The 18,577-nt window shown below is 32.6% G+C and overlaps 2 protein-coding genes across 4 annotated transcripts in view; one reads left to right on the top strand and one right to left on the bottom strand.

Annotated features, from left to right (window-relative positions):
- Positions 1–3,984: 3,984 nt before the first annotated feature.
- LOC143069439 (solute carrier family 25 member 45-like) lies at positions 3,985–12,485 on the bottom strand. 2 transcript variants are annotated; one of them, XM_076244072.1, is made up of 6 exons: positions 12,386–12,485; positions 10,595–10,697; positions 10,111–10,154; positions 8,450–8,530; positions 7,408–7,660; positions 3,985–6,167 (listed from the first exon to the last, which is right to left on the bottom strand). In XM_076244072.1, the coding sequence occupies exons 2-6, from the start codon at positions 10,638–10,640 to the stop codon at positions 5,704–5,706; spliced, it is 888 nt and encodes a 295-aa protein (XP_076100187.1). In that variant the 5' UTR covers positions 10,641–10,697; positions 12,386–12,485; the 3' UTR covers positions 3,985–5,703. The 2 variants fall into 2 exon arrangements, with proteins under 2 accessions (XP_076100187.1, XP_076100188.1); XM_076244073.1 differs by lacking the exon at positions 12,386–12,485 and adding an exon at positions 11,751–12,372.
- Positions 12,486–12,555: 70 nt separating this feature from the next.
- Positions 12,556–18,577, top strand: part of LOC143069438 (uncharacterized) — a 32,227-nt gene continuing 26,205 nt past the window's right edge. For both annotated transcript variants that reach the window (XM_076244071.1, XM_076244070.1), the window contains exons 1-9: positions 12,556–12,730; positions 13,873–13,983; positions 14,277–14,342; positions 14,753–14,846; positions 15,062–15,141; positions 16,577–16,671; positions 17,096–17,320; positions 17,639–17,718; positions 18,021–18,127. In XM_076244071.1, the coding sequence (XP_076100186.1) occupies positions 12,728–12,730; positions 13,873–13,983; positions 14,277–14,342; positions 14,753–14,846; positions 15,062–15,141; positions 16,577–16,671; positions 17,096–17,320; positions 17,639–17,718; positions 18,021–18,127 (861 nt within the window). In that variant the 5' untranslated portion in view covers positions 12,556–12,727. The remainder of the gene's footprint in view (positions 12,731–13,872; positions 13,984–14,276; positions 14,343–14,752; positions 14,847–15,061; positions 15,142–16,576; positions 16,672–17,095; positions 17,321–17,638; positions 17,719–18,020; positions 18,128–18,577) is intronic.

The following is an 18,577-nucleotide window of genomic DNA, read 5'->3' as shown; positions in this document are numbered from 1 at the left end:
ATTGAGGAAAATGAGGTCAAGGTCCTATAAACCAAACAAGAAATACATTTACACCTAAAAATCATTCAATACACTAAATATGTATAAAAAAGAAGATGCGGTATGATTGCCAATGAGACAACTGTCCACTAGAGACCAAAATGACATAGACAATATCTATCGGTCACTATACGGCCTTCAACAATGAGCAAAGCCCATACCGCATAGTCAGCTATAAAAGGCCCCGATAAGACAATGTAAAACAATTCAAACGAGAAAACTAATGCCCTTATTTATGTAAAAAAATATGAACGAAAAGCAAATATGTAACACATAAACAAACGACAACCACTGAATTACAGGCTCCTGACTTGGGACAGGCACATACATAAATAATGTGGCGGGGTTAAACATGTTAGCGGCATTCCAACCCTCCCCCTAACCTGGGACAGTGGTATAACACTACAACATATTGTTGACCTAATGCTTATACATGTTGCTCTAATATATAGACTTAACCAAGAAAACTAAATATTGACCAATGAACCATGAAAATGAGGTCAAGGTCAGATGAACCATGACAGGCAGACATATACAGCTTACAGTAATTCCAAATAACAAATGTAGTTGACCTATTGCTTATAGTTTAAGAAAAAACAGACCAAAACACAAAATCTTAACACTGAGCAATGGACCGTGAAAATGAAGATCAAGGTCAAATAAAACCTGCAAGACTGACTTTTTATCACATTTAGTATGAGAAAAAAAGACCACAACTCAAAAACTTAACTTTGAACACTGAACTATGAAAATGAGGTCAAGGCCAGATGACACCTGCCAGCTAGACATGTACACCTTACAATCATTCCATACATCAAATATAGAAGACATATTGCATTCAGTATAAGAAAAACTGACCAAAACACAAAAACTTAACTATAACCACTGAACCATGAAAATGAGGTCAAGGTCAGATAGCACCTGCCAGTCAAACATGTACACCTTACACTCCTTCCATACACCAAATATACAAGATTTATTGCTTATACTATCTGAGATATGGACTTGACCACCAAAACTTAACCTTGTTCACTGATCCATTAAATGAGTTCGAGGTCAAGTGACAACTGCTTATGGGCATGAGGACCTTGCAAGGTACACACTTACCAAAAATAGTTATCCTGTTACTCAGAATAAGAGAGAAATTAACATTACAAAAAAACTTTCTTTTCAAGTAGTCACTGAACAATGAAAATGTGGTCAAGATCAATGGAAATATGACAGACGGAAACTTCGTAACATGAGGCATCTTTATACAAAGTATAAGCATCCAGGTCTTCCACCTTATAAAACATTTATTTAAGGCTTTTAAAAAGTTGGCAAACATCACTGCCGCTGGATCACTATCCCAATTTCAACTTTCTGCCACAAAAGTTTCAGGCTCAACAAAAACCCAGGACAAAATTTACCACAATCTTGTTTTTTAACACTATTAATATATCACAATCTCATATCATGGTCCTCATGGAAAAACAATTGCCTTACAAGACATTAAAATTCCCAGTATAGACACAAATAAAATTAAGAGCTGTGGTATGATTGCCAATGAAACAACTCTCCACAAGAGACCAAATGACCTTACACAGCCTTGAAATGACAAAGTGAAAATGGAATCTTGAATGTCCTCCAACTGCATATATGACAGAAAAATATGTATAGATAAATAACCTTTGTTCACTTGAAATATAAGTGTATCACAGTCATATTTCAGGTTCACATAAAAACAAGCAGACCCGTTTAATACTGTTCCAATCTTTATATGCCTGTCTCAAGGCTGAAGCCTGTAGTTCAGTGGTTGCCTTTGGTTCATGTCTTGTAATATTTGTTTTGAGTAAATTGTTTTGTTACCGGTGCCTTATTTTTCTCGATTAAATTCTTTATCATATTTCATGTCGGCCATTTATAAATTTAAAAACTATACAGCAAGTGTTTTTCTCATTGTTGAAGGCAATGTGGTTTATACTTATAATTGTATATATCAAATTCATTTCGAACTCTGGTTAATTTTTGACTCATTGGCAATCATACCACTTCTCCATATTTTTATACTGATATTTAAAACAAGAGTTTAGTTCACATGAGTAGAACATCTTTATAGACCAAGTGTATCACAACCTCATGCTCACACAACATCTGACCACAAAATGTTTTGATACAGGAGTGTGAATACAAACAAGAGGCTCTCAAGAGCCTGAATCACTCATCTGTCATTTTTGCTTTATCTTTCATCAATGATTATTTTTGCTTTTCAGTATCATATGAATGAGTGGCTTAAAAATATCATTTACAGGTTCTGTATATCTGTAATATTATTTAAAAGCAATAAATGCATTTAACCATTACGTTTCATTTTAGCATATGTTTCAATGGAGTCCCTGTTCAATTTGTTCACAACTTGTCTTGGGTCTAATTTCCCACCTTTAACCTTTAAGGTTAAAATAATTGTCTAATGTTGAATACTGTATGTTGACTTGTAGATGATCTTGTTTTGAGTTGCTGCAATTTCAGAGTTTAAACAATATATGACGTACATTTTCACTGAACTAATACACATTTTTGTTTAGTTGCCAGCTTAAGTCCACCTGTGGGTGGGGGATTTTCTCGCTGTGTTGGAGACCCATTGGTGGCCAGTGGCGGCCCACTGACTGACCTAAGAGGGGGCCCGCTCCAGTCACGCTTCAGTGATTCCCTATATAAGCAACCAAATTTTTTCGCAAAAAGGGGGGGCCCGGGCTCCCTGGGCCCCCCCCCTAAATCCGCCTCTGGTGGCCTCCAGCTGTTCTTTGGTCAGGTTCTCTTTTTTGTCACATTCCCCATTACTATTCTCGATTATACAGACCATTTGTCTTAGGGAGCATAAAATAAACATACTAAAAGAAAATACTTTAATCAGTAAATATAAACCAATACAAAATTGATCACTAACCATATAAAACTCTAAACAGTTTAACAAATAACAATTTATATGATTGAATCAATAAAACAATCATTATATTTATATAGTCATAAAAAATAACTAACTATTGGATATACTCTATATAAATGTGTGACACGATAATTTTATATGGTGAGCTGAAATTTTTTGGATCTAATTATAGGTGAGTGGTGATGATGAAGAAGGGGCAGACAATTTGGTGGAAAATCAGAATTTGGCTGTAAAAAATAACACTTAATGACTGTTTTACAGAATATTTTGGTGTTTTAAAAATTTGTTTAGATAATGACACTCTTCCTTCAGGTGTCTTGAACTCAATTAAAGAGTTTGGATTTCCAAATAATCAGTGAAAAAAAGGAAATTAAAAGCTAACCTGAATTTAAGTAATCCACATTGCTGTTCATTGAATTGACATCGAGTAAAAAATCTCAAAGTAAGTCAAAGGAAACATTACTTTATTCTCCTGAAAATAACTTATATATCCAAAACAGATTCTAATAAAAATTCCTTTATTTATAGAATAACTAATCGAAGAATTTAAATAGAGAAAAATATTCAACGAGTGACCGAACAACACATTAATTCACGAATGCGCGTCAGTGGCGTAGCTTGCATGTATGCTCAGATGCTCAAGCATCCACATCATTTTGACAAAAAATTTTTTTTTTTTAATAATTATATAATGCAAGAGTTGTCAGCATATACACATTATGGTATCCGAATGTATATAAGAATATGAGAACAGCTTCCAATCATTTCCGATGCCGTATGCGTGGTTTTTCCTTCATGTGAACAAGATGGATAAAAAAATCTGAAAAATCATATCCTGATATCGTTTTCTGTGGCACGAAAGACAACGACTCTATTTGTAATGAAGTGTTTTTATTCCAGGACACACGAATACCCTTTTCCATCTAGGTACAAATATTAATGTTGTTTTCAATAAAAGATCAGAGATCCGATGTCCCCCGCATCCAAGATACATTTTACATACAAGAGGGCAAAAACTAAACCAAGCACTTTTACTTTTTTTTAATTTATATCTCGAGAGAAAAAGCTTCCAAACAAATACAATGAGATTTGCATTTATAATTTATATTTCCAAGGGGCATATATTGGTTAAAAATATTTGATCAGGATTTATATTCGCATGTGTGAAAGACATTGCTGCATGATGATATAAGTTTCACAAAAATCTGGCAAGAATTGTACAAATGACAGCGCTAACAAGACTGGACGGACGGACGCCAGGTATTTCCATATCCTCTCGCAGCAATGAGTTAAGACAAGTTATCAAAAACCCCATTGGGAGGCTCAAATTCCAGGAAAGGACGGGGGGGGGTCACTTCGGTTCCTATATTCCGAAGTTCCATATACAGAAGTGCCGCTGTAATGGGTTTGTTTTTGAGATGTCAAATATAAGATTTGGTGTGAAACTTTTACATTAAATATTTCTGAATTTTATGAAGGTAGACAAGTTCATAAATTCTGTTGGAAATATAATGTATACTGGTGGGTGTTTTGAAACTAAACGAAAATCTAACCAGTGTCGGATTCTAGGGGAATACACTGACATGCATACAGGAAAAATTTAATTTTTTGCATTAAAAAGTCCCAAAAATTCGCATCCACATCGTTTCTACCCTGGCTACGCCACTGCGCGTAGCACATGAGTTAATTATCAGTGTTGTTCGGTCACGAGTTGAATATTTTTCGATATTTGAATTCTTTGATTAGTTATTCTATTTATTACATTGGCAAATGGCTCTTTTTTATGAAATGAATGTAGAAAATGTAAGGAACTATATGTTTTTCCTACGCATGTTTTGATCCGACGTTTTCGACGTCTTGACAACGCCTATTGTTGTATGACGTCAGAGAGTGAAATAACCACGTTTATTTCACATGTGAAATTATCGGTTTTTATTTGACTGGGAAATCAATGTAATTCATTGCAACCAATGTTATAATTTTTTTTATCTCAAAAAGTCAAAAACTAACCTTGTGTAAAAAAGGAAAGTGTAGCCTTTAAAACAAATTATTTTAAATATAAGTATACAAATGGATGGTTCATATAAAAAACAGTTCTATTATTTACAAAATAATAAAATTTGCTATGAATATAGAGTCAAAAGTCAAATTACATGACAAATTTGCTCTGAATACAAAAATACAATAAAAAAAAGTCACTTTTACTGAAATTGGTTCAGCTGTGAGCAGGCCACACTTAAATGTGAAAATAACCGAGGCCTTTATAAAAATTTAAGTAAATATCAAAATACAACCATGACAACTGAGTCGTTCCTATTTCTTAAAATATCTTGGTAAAATCCATGAATAATTACCCGATCAAAACTTTTGAAAAAGCTGGAAGAGTCTCGTAGACATTTTATGAAAATGGCTTAGGCATCTTTGTATAAGACATATTGGACAACAAAAAAAAAAACCTGTTTGGAATAAGTTTCTAAATCTTAGCTGGTCTTTTGTTTTTAATAATTGAACTTTCAAAGAATATTAGAATTTAGAAATTTATTTTTGTAATAACTACCCTTCTTTCATTTTAAAATATTACAGGGTAGTAAACAGTTATCTACTGGCATACAATGTACATTACATAATTCTAATTTTGTATTTGAATTGAAAGGATATAGCATAATCTGGAATAATATATTTAAAATAAAAAGTTGGATTTCCTATAACATTTGGATTTCCGATCATTAAAAAAAAATTTATGGCAAAAATTTTGCATCAAATAATTTCATGTATTCAGCATAAACCATCAAGGTTACAGCATTGACAGGAAATCCACGTAAACATATCACACCTATTCCACGGTAAAATATCTTAACACCACCTTCCTGATAAGTTTTAGCAACACAATCCATTAAATTATTGTACAGTTTTTTGTCGACGTCAGCTTGCATCCGACTCTTCAGGACATCAAATGGAACAATAGTTGCCCAGCTTACAACACCAGCCAACCCTCCTGCCATGAAGTTTATAACTGGATGTGGAATATTCTTTAGATGTCTGTTACCTTCATAAGATGTGAATTCAAACACTGTAAAATATATGGAGCTAGCAATAACATCTCTTGGTAACTGTGATGACAGTCCTCGAAACATTCCTGAAAATCCTCTGTGTTTTATTATGTCAACCACACCTTCAACTGGTCCTTTGTAGAATTTTAAACCTAAAATAATCACATAAATGTTTGCTACATGTATTTAGGAGAAAATTGAAGTGATTTTCATTTTATGCACATACAATTAAAACTCAAATTCACATTCTACAACAGTGTTTTCCCAAGAAAAGAATTGGGCTAATGAAGAGACTTGTGGATTTAAACATTGTTTTCAAGATAATGGAATTCAATGGGACTGTCATACAAGTGAGAGGTTTAGCTAGTTTTAAAAGCAGGTTTAGTCCACCATTTTCTACATAAGAAAATGTCTGTACTAAGGCAGCAACCATTTGATTTTCTGGGGGGGATGGGGCTATGGTTTTTTTTGGAAAAAAAAAGTTTGTTTCCAGTTTTTGGAGAAAAAAATAATTTGTTTTTGATTCTGAGAAAAAAAAATTGTTTGTTTCACCCTCAGCTGCCACTATATGTAATGCTAAAATTGAAAGAAAAAAATAGATTGTTTTTCGCCACAGGCGAAAAAAAAAATTTGTCCAGAAAAAAACACCATAGTCCCCCCCCCAGAAAATCAAATGGTTGCTGCCTAAGTCAGGAATATGACAGTTGTGATTCATTCTTTTGATCTGTTTGAGCTATTGATTTTGCCATTCGATTAGGGACTTTCCATTTTGAATTTTCCTCAGAGTTCAGTATTTTTGTGATTTTACTTTTTAATGGATGGGGGCTAAGTTAATGGTGGATTATCATTACGGTATGCCTAAACATTCCAGGGAAAACACCGTGCTATACAATCGAAATTTTTAGTTAAGCCTTCTTCTACTGAGGATTTTTTTTTTGTGATTACAAATTTTCTTGGATGGGGGAAAAAGTTTTTCAGTATATATTTGATAACATGGTTTTTGCCCAAAATGAGGATACCAGCTTATAGAAAATCTGTACTTCGCTGAACATTTTAATTCAAGGTTTACCTTTACGAACGAAACAGAATAAAAGTAGTATTTGGTATGTACACAAATGTAGTTGTGACCAGTAGTCTTTTATATAATAATAATAAATTCTTTATTTAAAGAGGGTAAACTCAGTCAGTTACAATAAACTAATCTTCCCTGAGGCCCTCACATACAAATTACAATACAATCAAAACAGATATTTACACATAGTTAATTTACAGTCATGTATTTCAATGTCATTAACATTTTGATGACCATTTCAATTTTGTGTTAAGTTACAGCTGACTGTCTGAAATAGAATTACTACACTTTGGTGTAAAAATTCCTCAAAACTAAATTACCTTTGTTGTTGCCATGCGGTATCTGTGACTGTAAGACAACTTTAATGACCTCAATAGGACAAGCTATCATTAGCTGGAAAACCCCTGCCATTCCACTAGCAATAACTATTTTTAGATAATCTGGATGGTCATGTTGTTTGTCTGCACTAGTACCCATGACTTTCAGTATCTGGTTGTATGATCCAAAAAATACAGAGTTGATAACTCCTGCTGATAACATAGGCCAGGACAGACCTCTGAAAAAGCCCTTTGACTGAAAGAAAAGTTCTTTGTCTATTAAATTGACTTTATGTGGTTTGTTTTAAGTTAATAGACAACTTTCAAGTTCAATACATTTATGTCAAAAACTTTGGTTTTAGTGAACATCATTTGTTCGTTGAAGGCATCGTCACTCCTGTTCCAATGTTGAGCAAGTGGTTGGAAAACTATAATGCTATATTGTACAAATTATTCGGCAAATTGACTTCTTTAATTGACAATCAGCACTGCTGTCATAAGGGAATTGTGATTAAGTACTACAGAACAACCATCATTTCTAGTTTATCCTATGCCATGATGAACACTATGATACTTGATGAACATTAATAGTGCAGGAATACAGACAATCACCTCTATCTGGTAAATTGATGAGGTTTTTTTCAGGTGAAGGACAAACTTAATAGTGGTCTATTGTTAGCTGTACAGAACTAAATACAATAGATTCAAAATTTGTGTTTGCAGTTATTATAGTAATTGTTGACCAACTAACATAAATATGAGAAAAAATATTGCAATTTCAGGATATTCTTACAAATAATCCTATCAATATTGAAAATATGAATCTCTTTTTTTGTGACATCTATGCAGTAGAAATTTTCACAATGATAAAAACATCACTAAATTTCTGAATTTACTGCAACTTTGATTTTGAACATTTTTAGAAATTGAAAACTTGAATCCTTTTCAAATTCATTCTAGAGGTGAAGGTAGAATAAATATTTATGTGACAGATAAAGCTCATACTATCAAACTGAACATAATAATGTCAACATGAAATACGAACCCATGATTGTTTCTTTATAGTATCAATACAATCCCAAACATTCTTGTAACTATTGCCTTTAGCTTGAACTTGCAGCTGGACCTAAAATAATAAAATACTTGTTTATGATCCAAACTAACTATGAACGTTATATAAATAACACAAATGATGTAATGAGTAAAAACATCACAATTCAATGATAAGAAATCTACCAACCCTTTTTAGGAGTTTGTATTTTTTGCTAAGTATTTTCATGGAAACAAATGCTTTCTTAATGGTAACTTGTGTTTTTCTTGCTTAACTGTCACAGGCACTCGTCCGATATACCTTTATATTACACATAAAGGTATATAGGAAATTTGTTTCTGAGACGAGTGCCTGTGTTAACTGTGGTGAAATTTAGATAGATTCTTAGTTCAATATGTCAATCCAAGGCCACCGTTACTATAGTATAGTATAAAACATATTATGAAATTTTCAAAATCTTGGTTTCTAAATGAAGTTTCTTAAGTATATATGGTAGACCATATATGCATTTTTGATTTCTCAAGTAATATGTGTGAGAAGTACTATAGTGTGTGATAACATTTTGTGACGGAATTCGATGTTTGCTATACCACTGTTCATTTTAACGCAATTTATGACAATACCTTTATATCAATCAGAATGAAATGTTTTGCAGTGTTTTATGAAATGATTTTACTTTGTTGTCACGTATTATTCGTGATATATTCAATTTTTTAAAAAGGCAAATTGTCTGTGTTAAGTCAATAATTATGTAGACCTTTGAAGCCCAAACTTTTTAAAGCCTTAAAAACGCAAACAAAAGATCCAAAAACTATACCAAAACAGAACGACATGTTAATGAAATTATAGCAAATCTTTTGGTTTACAAATTTTTAATTGTTATTGCAAAATAATGAACTTAAAATATCTGACAAATTCTCTCTACTAAGTTTACCCGTATTACTTTTTATTATGTGGACTGGTCATTGTTTTTGAATTGTAGGCAAATTGATTGAATTAACTTGTTATTAGTTCACCTTCAAACTTGTTTATACTTTTCATACATGATTATTGATTAATAAAAACGTGCATGAATGTGTACGGTAACTAAAATGACCTTCAAACTGGACACTGGACAAGTAGATATTATGTTTTATCAATGAAAGTTAAGGTAAGAAAGGAAAGAATTGCCGCTTCTTCTATTTTCACAAAATTTTCCGAATACACAGTTGGGAGATTTTTTTTTAAAAGCCTATTGTGGAGACAAAAGTGAAAGTTTACAAATAAGACAATTTGTTCCATTAAACAAGTTATTTTCTTGAGAGAAATGCCGAAATACATTTTACGCATGGCAACGGCAGGTAAAACTATTATTCATCTTTACAAAAAAAGCAGTTTTCAGTCTCATTAGAATCAATTAATCTCAAACTTATGTAGTCAGTAAATAAAGTCAAAATATGTCTGATCTGCCTATTTTTGGACATCAAAAGTCAATACGATCTTTTTAAGATCAATTTCGTCTACCTCATAAAATCTTGTTAGGCACTATAGTGAGACAGCACAATTAAAGAAACTTTTTTAAGGCTAAACTATTCAAGACCATTATTCTATGCTCACCAAGGACTATTCTAGGACAAAGGGACATGTAAATGAAAAAAAAAAATATACCTCAGTACCTTAACTGTATCAAATGGATGCCCAACTAAAACTCCTGCAGACCCTACAAATAAATATATCCCTATAAATATTATATGTGAGGACTGTTCTTGGCATATTTTTTTTAATAAATCATTCCTAAAATTCTTAAAACACAAACAACTCTTGTTAAATTTGACAGGTGTACCTTCTTTACTTCCTACATTGCAGTTATTTCTGGAACTTAGGAAAAATCCAGGTTACATTGAGCATTATTGAGATAATGAACTTTCAATGGTATTTTTTTTTATTTGTCAAAACAAAGAGCTATGAAATTTCTTGTAAGAGCTGATAACTGTTTGTTTGGCAGGTCTTTTTTTTTTAACTCACATGAACTGCATGTTCTCAGAAATTAAAATAATTACATGAAAAAGTTATATAGAAGTTCTCCAGTTTTGCTATTGTAATAGCATAAAGAATAGAAAATTGGATTAAGAGTTAGAACTCCTTTAATTGCTTTCTCACCAGAAATTAATCCACCAAAGAAATCATGGAAGATACCATCTGCCATATTGATTTCAGTTCTGTTATTTCATTCAAATTATACTGTCATCATTAATATCATTGTCTGAAAAGAAAAACAATACTTATCATTATTTCCTAAATCTAGGACATAAATTAATATATTACATTTAGTAGATGTAGTACTATTACACTAGATATAGATGTACACAATAGTTAGGCACTGTTAAAACTAAGAAGATGTGGTACTATTGTCAATGAGATAACTATCCAACAAGGCCTAAAGGATGTTGATATATGATGCCATGAACAATTAAATACATGTAACAAACCTCATAATATATACTGCATGTACTGTAAGGCAATTGGTCCTAATCTGAAAAATGTGAATCAATTCAAAGAAGAAAACCAACAACATGATTAAATTAACGACAAAACAAAACACCAATATGCCAGAGAACAATCAACAATAACCACTTTTAAACTTTGGATAGGCATAGAAAGATTTCGCCTAAAAATGTGATCAGGAGTGCCTGTAAAGTGAGAAAAGAAACACGAATAAATGATTAAACAAACAAAAGGAAATGATTAAATAGGGGACATAGTCTTTTAACAACAAAAGTTGTACATCTATCAGGGAATCTCAATCTATACTGTGTTTATTGGTCCCTGATTATGACAACATTTCTAAATTTTTAAATGTTTGGCAAAGGTTTTGTGTAAAAGTTCATATTTAAGATACATTTGTAGATCGCTCCTTTTACCGATTTCCATATTTCAAGTATATAATATAGTAGAATCTTACTCAAGTTTAACAAAAAATGTTTTGATGCACGAATATGTATGTACAGAATTGTGTCTATAAGTTATAACATTGTACAAGATTCAACTTTTAACCCAACACCTCATGTCCAGGCTCTTTGAAATCACTAAAATAGGAAAAAAGTAATAACATGAGATAAATAAACTCTATATACTGCTGTTTATCTACTTCATTTATAAGTGGCTGATGGCAGATAGGTGTTTCACTATGAAGTTTATATTGGTTGCTGAAGAATATGCTAAGAAATGTAGACTTTACAAGAGAAAATGTATGTTGGACGGACCAAAAGAAAGAAAGGAGAATGTTTTAAATGTGAAGGGCTTTAAGAAGACCAACTGTTATGCCTGACACTGCACAAGATTTCCCAGGACCATATATATGAATTCTGTCATGGGATTTTCCAAGATGAGATAGTGCAAATTCTAAGATAGGGAGGCATATTGATACTGGGACTATACACCTTATCCATAATCCCGTCAATATTTAACAGGAACCTATGTGATATCCAGCAATGGCGGACAAATAGCGATAAGATGTATTACACATTACATAACAGATATCTAAGTCCCAGATTGATTAGCCTCCATGAGGAAAATAAAAGTTATGGTCTAAATTTGATTTTTTTTCTGTTTGTATTTTTTTTAAATAAAAAAAATAAATGCAGGATAGTTCACTGTAAACCACATGTCATTTATTTCAAAGAAAACGATTCTTTCTGTGTAATTAGTCGTTGTCTAGCAATAATGTTTTTGTTTGTACTTTCATTTTCTACTTTCAAATTCGCAGCGCGAAATAAAATTATGTTTCGAAGCGCCACCTTTTGTTTTGCTTTTGAAGAAAATGCCCGGATGTTTTCAAAATTGGCACAACTTGGCCGATATTGACTAAAGAATATATCGACAATAAAGGCAAAGTAAAATTACATCTTTAAATTTGTGAATAAAGGAATAACTAAAGTTTATTATGCGCACATGGAAAAATAAAGTTCTTATGGGCTTTCACTATAAATTAGGTAGTTTTTCAGGTTAGGTCCAAACAAAATCGTCATGTGTTTCCGCCAATTTCCTTTGACTACGCATGCGCTGGAGCGGAAGTATGGGAAAAAAATGTACGCCCACGTGATTTTTAACCAATCATTTTGCAGGATTTCTTGATGACAAGTTGTTGTTTCATTTAGTCGTGGTAGCCAAATTTCTGTTTAATGTTTCCAAAATGACTTTTCCTAAATAACTCGACGAAGAAAGCAGAAGATCATCACGAAGTAGTGAGGGAAGTGTTTTTCTTCAACAGGGAGGAAACAGATTGTTTTCAAAATGGTAATTATGTGTGTAAATTATCAAAGAAACGTGCTGTTCAAAACGCGTCGGCCTGAATCTTGTAAACAATTTTGATGTCCCGGCTCCAAATATTTGTCCTCCTTAGTATTTATCAGATTATTGTTACTTCTTAAAAGATGATACGCATGTATGGTGATTAGAAACTCCCTTTTTTGATTCCATTGAAGAATAAACTGCCGTGAAACAATATCTGAGAAAAGGGGGGTTTCAATGCTTGTAACTGTAAGTGTCCTAGGAAATTATCGTAACACCATTTGGCATTTGAAAGCAAAACAATCTTGGGGTCACAAATACACCAATTATACACAATAAAATTTCTGCATTTAAGAGCCAAACATAACATTGATGACACAATTTCTTGCACACATTCAGTTGATGGCCATTTATTGATGAAAACAAACAAAAAACAGATAAAATGAATCACAGTACTGACTACTGTACAAGAGTCACCTCATCAACCACTTGTCCATATAAAAAAAATGTCTGGGTAGGCTGTTTTGATTTTTTGCTTTGACATCTACGTCGAGGAAACAGAATAGGGAATAGAAAATTCAAAATACTCTCCAAAGATGACGTGATAATGTGGACAACTAACCACAAGCACCCTGTACTCTTATTCCGGGGTTTGAAGACTTACTCGATTAGTCACATTCTGGTTTGTGTCATTCATTAGAAAATTACAATAACAATCTTCCTAACAATTTAAAAGAATTTTGACAACCTTAAATACTTAAATTACACATTTGATATATAAAAGTATAATAACAGATGTTTCAGAAAATAAAGTTTGAACATTTCCTGATAATTCTTTACATTTTAATACTTTAATAGTAAATACAAATGATGTTTTTTTCTTAAAATGTCAGTCAAAGTGTTATGTTGAGAGAAAGATTAAAGTAGAGTTTAAAATCAGACTGTAATGACTCATAAATCCATTAAGGAACATCTTGGTAGAACATTTCAGTGCTTTTAAAAAAATACTCTACAACCAACAACACAGGGTCAAGATAAGCAATATTGGTTCAAACAGAAAACAGGAATCAAAGTCTTCTATAAACATGATAGATGAGACATATAATGAAATTCTCTTGATTAATAAAATTGTCACATTTTCCTTTCAGACTGGTGATGAGCCACCATACTTAGCTGTTGGCACTGAAGTTAGTGCCAAATATAGAGGTGCATTTTGTGAAGCTAAAGTGAAGAAGCTTGTTCGATCTGTAAAATGCAAGGTATGCTTAATAACAGACCTAATCGTTATAAGACAGCTCTGGACCAATGTTTATTCACTTTAAAACTTTCATTGTCCAAAATTTGTGGAATAGAAACATGTAAAATACCTAAAGGGTATATCAGACATCAACCCAACAATACAATTAACTTGAGACTATGAAAAAAACCTTGAGCAGACTGAAGTTCACTTAAACCTGGTATTTTACTATCACAAAAAAGTTTGATTAGCAATGGATTAAAATTGTTCTTTTGTCTGTCTAAAATAAAAAATACATATATTTTTCTTTTATAGGTAATACTGAAAGACTCGCAAATATCAATGATGGTAACAGATGACCAGCTGAAAGGAATTTTAAAGGTAATTGGTTGTTCAGTCTTTCTCATAATTATGACAGAATTTCGGTATAAAATTTGTTATGAAAATTTCATAAGCATTCTTTATGTAAACAGTAAGTGATGTCCTCAGTTAATGTGAAAACAGATGCCTGCTGTATACGAGCTTAAAATTGGGAATGGAAATGGGGAATGTGCCAAAGAGACAACAACCCGACCATAGAGCAGACAAAAGCAGAAGGTCACCAATAGGTCTTCAATGCAACGAGAAATTCCCACACCCGGAGGGGTCTCATAGGCTTTTAAATCTAAACAAAATTCAAATGCAGTTTGACGAATTGTCTGAATTGCAGACTAAATAAAAAAAATAAGTTTGATGTTAAAATAATTTTATGTTTTGGATAAAAATGCAGGAAGTATGATGATTGATTTCAGATTGGTGAAGTGGTAGAACTAAAGGATCCAGATTCTGGTCAGATGGTTAATGGTACCATCCACAAGATGACTGATTCTAGCATGTATACTGTTGGTGAGTACTCTCATGTTTTACTTGTCAGTGAATTTGAACCTATTTTAACTAACAGCCTACTTTGCTACAGTCATTGTTTGATGTCTGATGTCAATGGAAGTACTCAAACTTGAGAAAGTGTTTTATTATATGTTAAGCATACAATAATTTTAAATCTTTAGTATGAATAATATCTCACATGTTACTCATTGATCTTATTCTTATTTCAATTTCAGTTTTTAATGACGGAGATGAAAGAACTCTGCGTAGAACCCAGTTATGCCTGAAAGGAGAAAAACATTTTATTGAAAGTGAGGTAAGTCATTGATAAAAAATATTAAACAGATTTATCCCTATATGTTATGAAAAGAATTGAGAATTATACTATTGCGTTATTATATGTCTAAGTAACTGATAGTTAAAACATGACTGAAATATTTCTCCTTGACCTTGTTTCTGTTGGTGCAAGCAAATCCATAAAAAAAAATCTTGTGTAGGCGCAATCTATTATCATTGGTGATATCTACTTAAAGTTTCCAGGGCAGCACTGTCCATGTAAAGCTACTAATGAAAGTGTAGATGTAGCCCAGGGAAAGCTCCTTGGTGCAGACAAAAAATATGTAAAAACTATGAAGTTCAGACACAATCCACGTGAAAGCTTTTTACTGCAGACACAGTCTACATAAAAGCTACTTACTGCACACACAGTCCATGTAAAATGTACTTAGTACTGCCACAGTCCATGTAAAAGACATGGTGCAGCCAAAGTTCATGTGAACGTTACTTGGTCCAGACAATATCCATTAGAATGCTTGGTAGTGCAGACAAAGTCCAACTCAAAGCAACCTATTGCAGACAGAGTTCAAGTAAAGTTGCTTTGTGCAGACAAAATTCATTTGAAAGCTTGGTAGTGCAGACAAAGTCCACGTAAAAGCATCCTATTGCAGACAAAGTTCAAGTAAAGTTGCTTGGTGCAGACAAAATTCATTTGAAAGCTTGGTAGTGCAGACAAAGTCCATGTAAAAGCATCCTATTGCAGACTAAGTTCAAGTAAAGTTGCTTGGTGCAGACAAAATTCATTTGAAAGCTTGGTAGTGCAGACAAAGTCCATGTAAAAGCATCCTATTGCAGACAAAGTTCAAGTAAAGTTGCTTGGTGCAGACAAAATCCATTTGAAAGCTTGCTAGTGCAGACAAAGTCCACGTAAAAGCATCCTATTGCAGACAAAGTTCAAGTAAAGTTGCTTGGTGCAGACAAAATCCATTTGAAAGCTTGCTAGTGCAGACAAAGTCCACGTAAAAGCATCCTATTGCAGACAGAGTTCGAGTAAAGTTAATAATATAAAACATACCTGGGTGCAGGAATCATCCATGTGAAAGTTACTTTGTGCAGACAGAATGCATGTAATAGCTACTTGATGCGGACACAGTCCATGTGAAAGCAACCTATTCATAGAGAGTTAAAGTAAAGCTTAAAAAATATACTTGGTGCAGACACAGTCCATATACAACTGGAGAAACAATCCATCTTAAGGCTACTCAGCATGGGCACAGAAAATGGTGAATTTGGCATGTAAAATTATGGTAAATGTATTTAAGCATATATGCGTCTGTGATATGGGATTTCACATGTATCTTTCATGTATAAATTATTTGCCTGTTTTGCCACAGAACATGAACCATTAATCTGTTCATCTTCTGATTGAAAGGGAAAATTATTACAGTTAATTAGATGTAAACATTTTTTTACAGACTTTGGATAACCTACCTCTATCCCATCCTGAACATTTTGGTACACCAGTAATGCATGGAAAGAAGTCAAAGAGAGGCAGATATAGTGGAGGAGGGTAAGTCTGACAGATATATACTACATAAAAAAGTTAATATAAAACAATGAATATATTTGCACTAGAGCAGATACAATAAAGCATTCTAGATACATCTTGCATTGTACCAAAATCTTGATCATTCTGGTAAAATTAATTCAAAGGAAATATTTATAGTAAAAACGAGCTCACTGATTATTCACTTTTTCAAAAATCCTGCACTCAAGTTGACTACAGCCAAATTTAAAAATAAGTTATCATTAACAATTTACATGTATGCAAGTCTCATGAAAATTTTACAATTTCGTTTTGTAGTCTCATGTCAAAATAATGTGCAAATTTGATTGTTGGTTAAATGATATAAGTTATCTAAGTCTACTTTAAAACAAGTAAAGATTTTCTGTATTACTTTGATAACGTTTGTAAATAAAATATTTTAATGTAGAATGAATGAGGATGAATTAGATGAAACAAGTTCAGAAGATGGTATCTCAAAGAGAGCAAGTTACAAAGGTCGTTTGAAGGACCTGGTTGGCAAGGTGATGGTTTTAGACTTCGGAGATAAGAGAAAACAGCAAGCTCCTGTCTTAGTCGTTCTACCAGACGCTCAACCACCTGATCCTAAGAAAAAAGATCATATATTGGTCAAATCATTCAAGGATGGAAAATTGTAAGTATATTTAGATTGAAATAAACATGTGCAATAACTCAAGTCTATTTATGTTTTTAATTTCCATTATCTTTATATGACAATTCAAATTGCTAAACTGATTTCAACATTTGCATTATCAAAATTACAAAAAAGACGAGACATACCTCTGTGATAGCAGTTTATGTTCTCTCAGGTAAAATAACATAAAATATTGTTGTGTTTTTTCATTCGAGTTCAAGAACATAATTTGTTCATTAAACATTGAGTTCAAGAACATAATTTGTTCCTTAAACATCAAAAACTTTGCTTATGTTTGTAATCCTTTTTATTTTACAGTATACATGCACAGAGAAAGGAGTTGAAGGAATTTGCCAGAGAAGCTGCCATTAAGAATGAAGATAAAGCATTAAAAGCAGGTATGTTTTTACCAAAAAACTTAAATATTTTCTATTATGCATTTCGCCAAGAAGTTTATCTAGCAGTACAGATTTTGAGGCTGACATAAGATGAGAATACAGCCTAATTTTGTTGTTTCTCAGTCTTTGCATCTGTCCTTCCTGGTAAATGTGAAATTTTGAAAAACTAAGTTGTTTCTAGAAATTATAGAATATGATCGCATATAGAATGCTTCATAAGATTAAAGGAAAACGTTAGCAACCAAAAAAAACATTTTGGATACATGAAATTTATATAGTGTTGTTTCCCTTATTTATTGCAGCCTTTGAAAAGACCTTGATGTATTATGACACCCAGGATTTACCGGTCGACTGGGATCATGATGAATTACTTGGTACAGATGAGGATGAAGATTTTAATGAGGAAGAGGTAGGTATTGTGTTGCTATGGTTTCCAAACCTTTGTTGATATCATGGTCGCTTAATGTTATAGTTATGAAATAGGAATATACAATGAATAAAATATTAAGGAGATTCCACTTGTGATGACTTTTTTCTTCTTGTCTGATCTCAATTCTTTAAATACTTGGTCGTACCTTTTCATTCAGTGAAATGATTTATTGTTTGAAATGCAGTTTCAATGTGTCATGCATATTCAGCATTTTCATAGCAATACAAGAAACCAAAGAATATCTTAAGTTCAAGGATCCGGAAATTTTTTCACCTAATTTCGGTCATTTTCATATAACTTAAAAGTTGGTGCCCCTTTTCAAAAACAGATTGTCAAAATCTCATTACTGCATGAGTATGCTCCTACTCGTAGCATCAACGAACTTGTTTAACTGTTGCATCGCGTTTACTTCAGGATTTATCCTACCAT

The sequence above is a fragment of the Mytilus galloprovincialis genome, chromosome 3, assembly GCF_965363235.1.
Source record: "Mytilus galloprovincialis chromosome 3, xbMytGall1.hap1.1, whole genome shotgun sequence".
Taxonomy (NCBI): Eukaryota; Metazoa; Mollusca; class Bivalvia; order Mytilida; family Mytilidae; genus Mytilus; species Mytilus galloprovincialis.
This window is presented reverse-complemented; position numbering and strand designations above follow the sequence as displayed.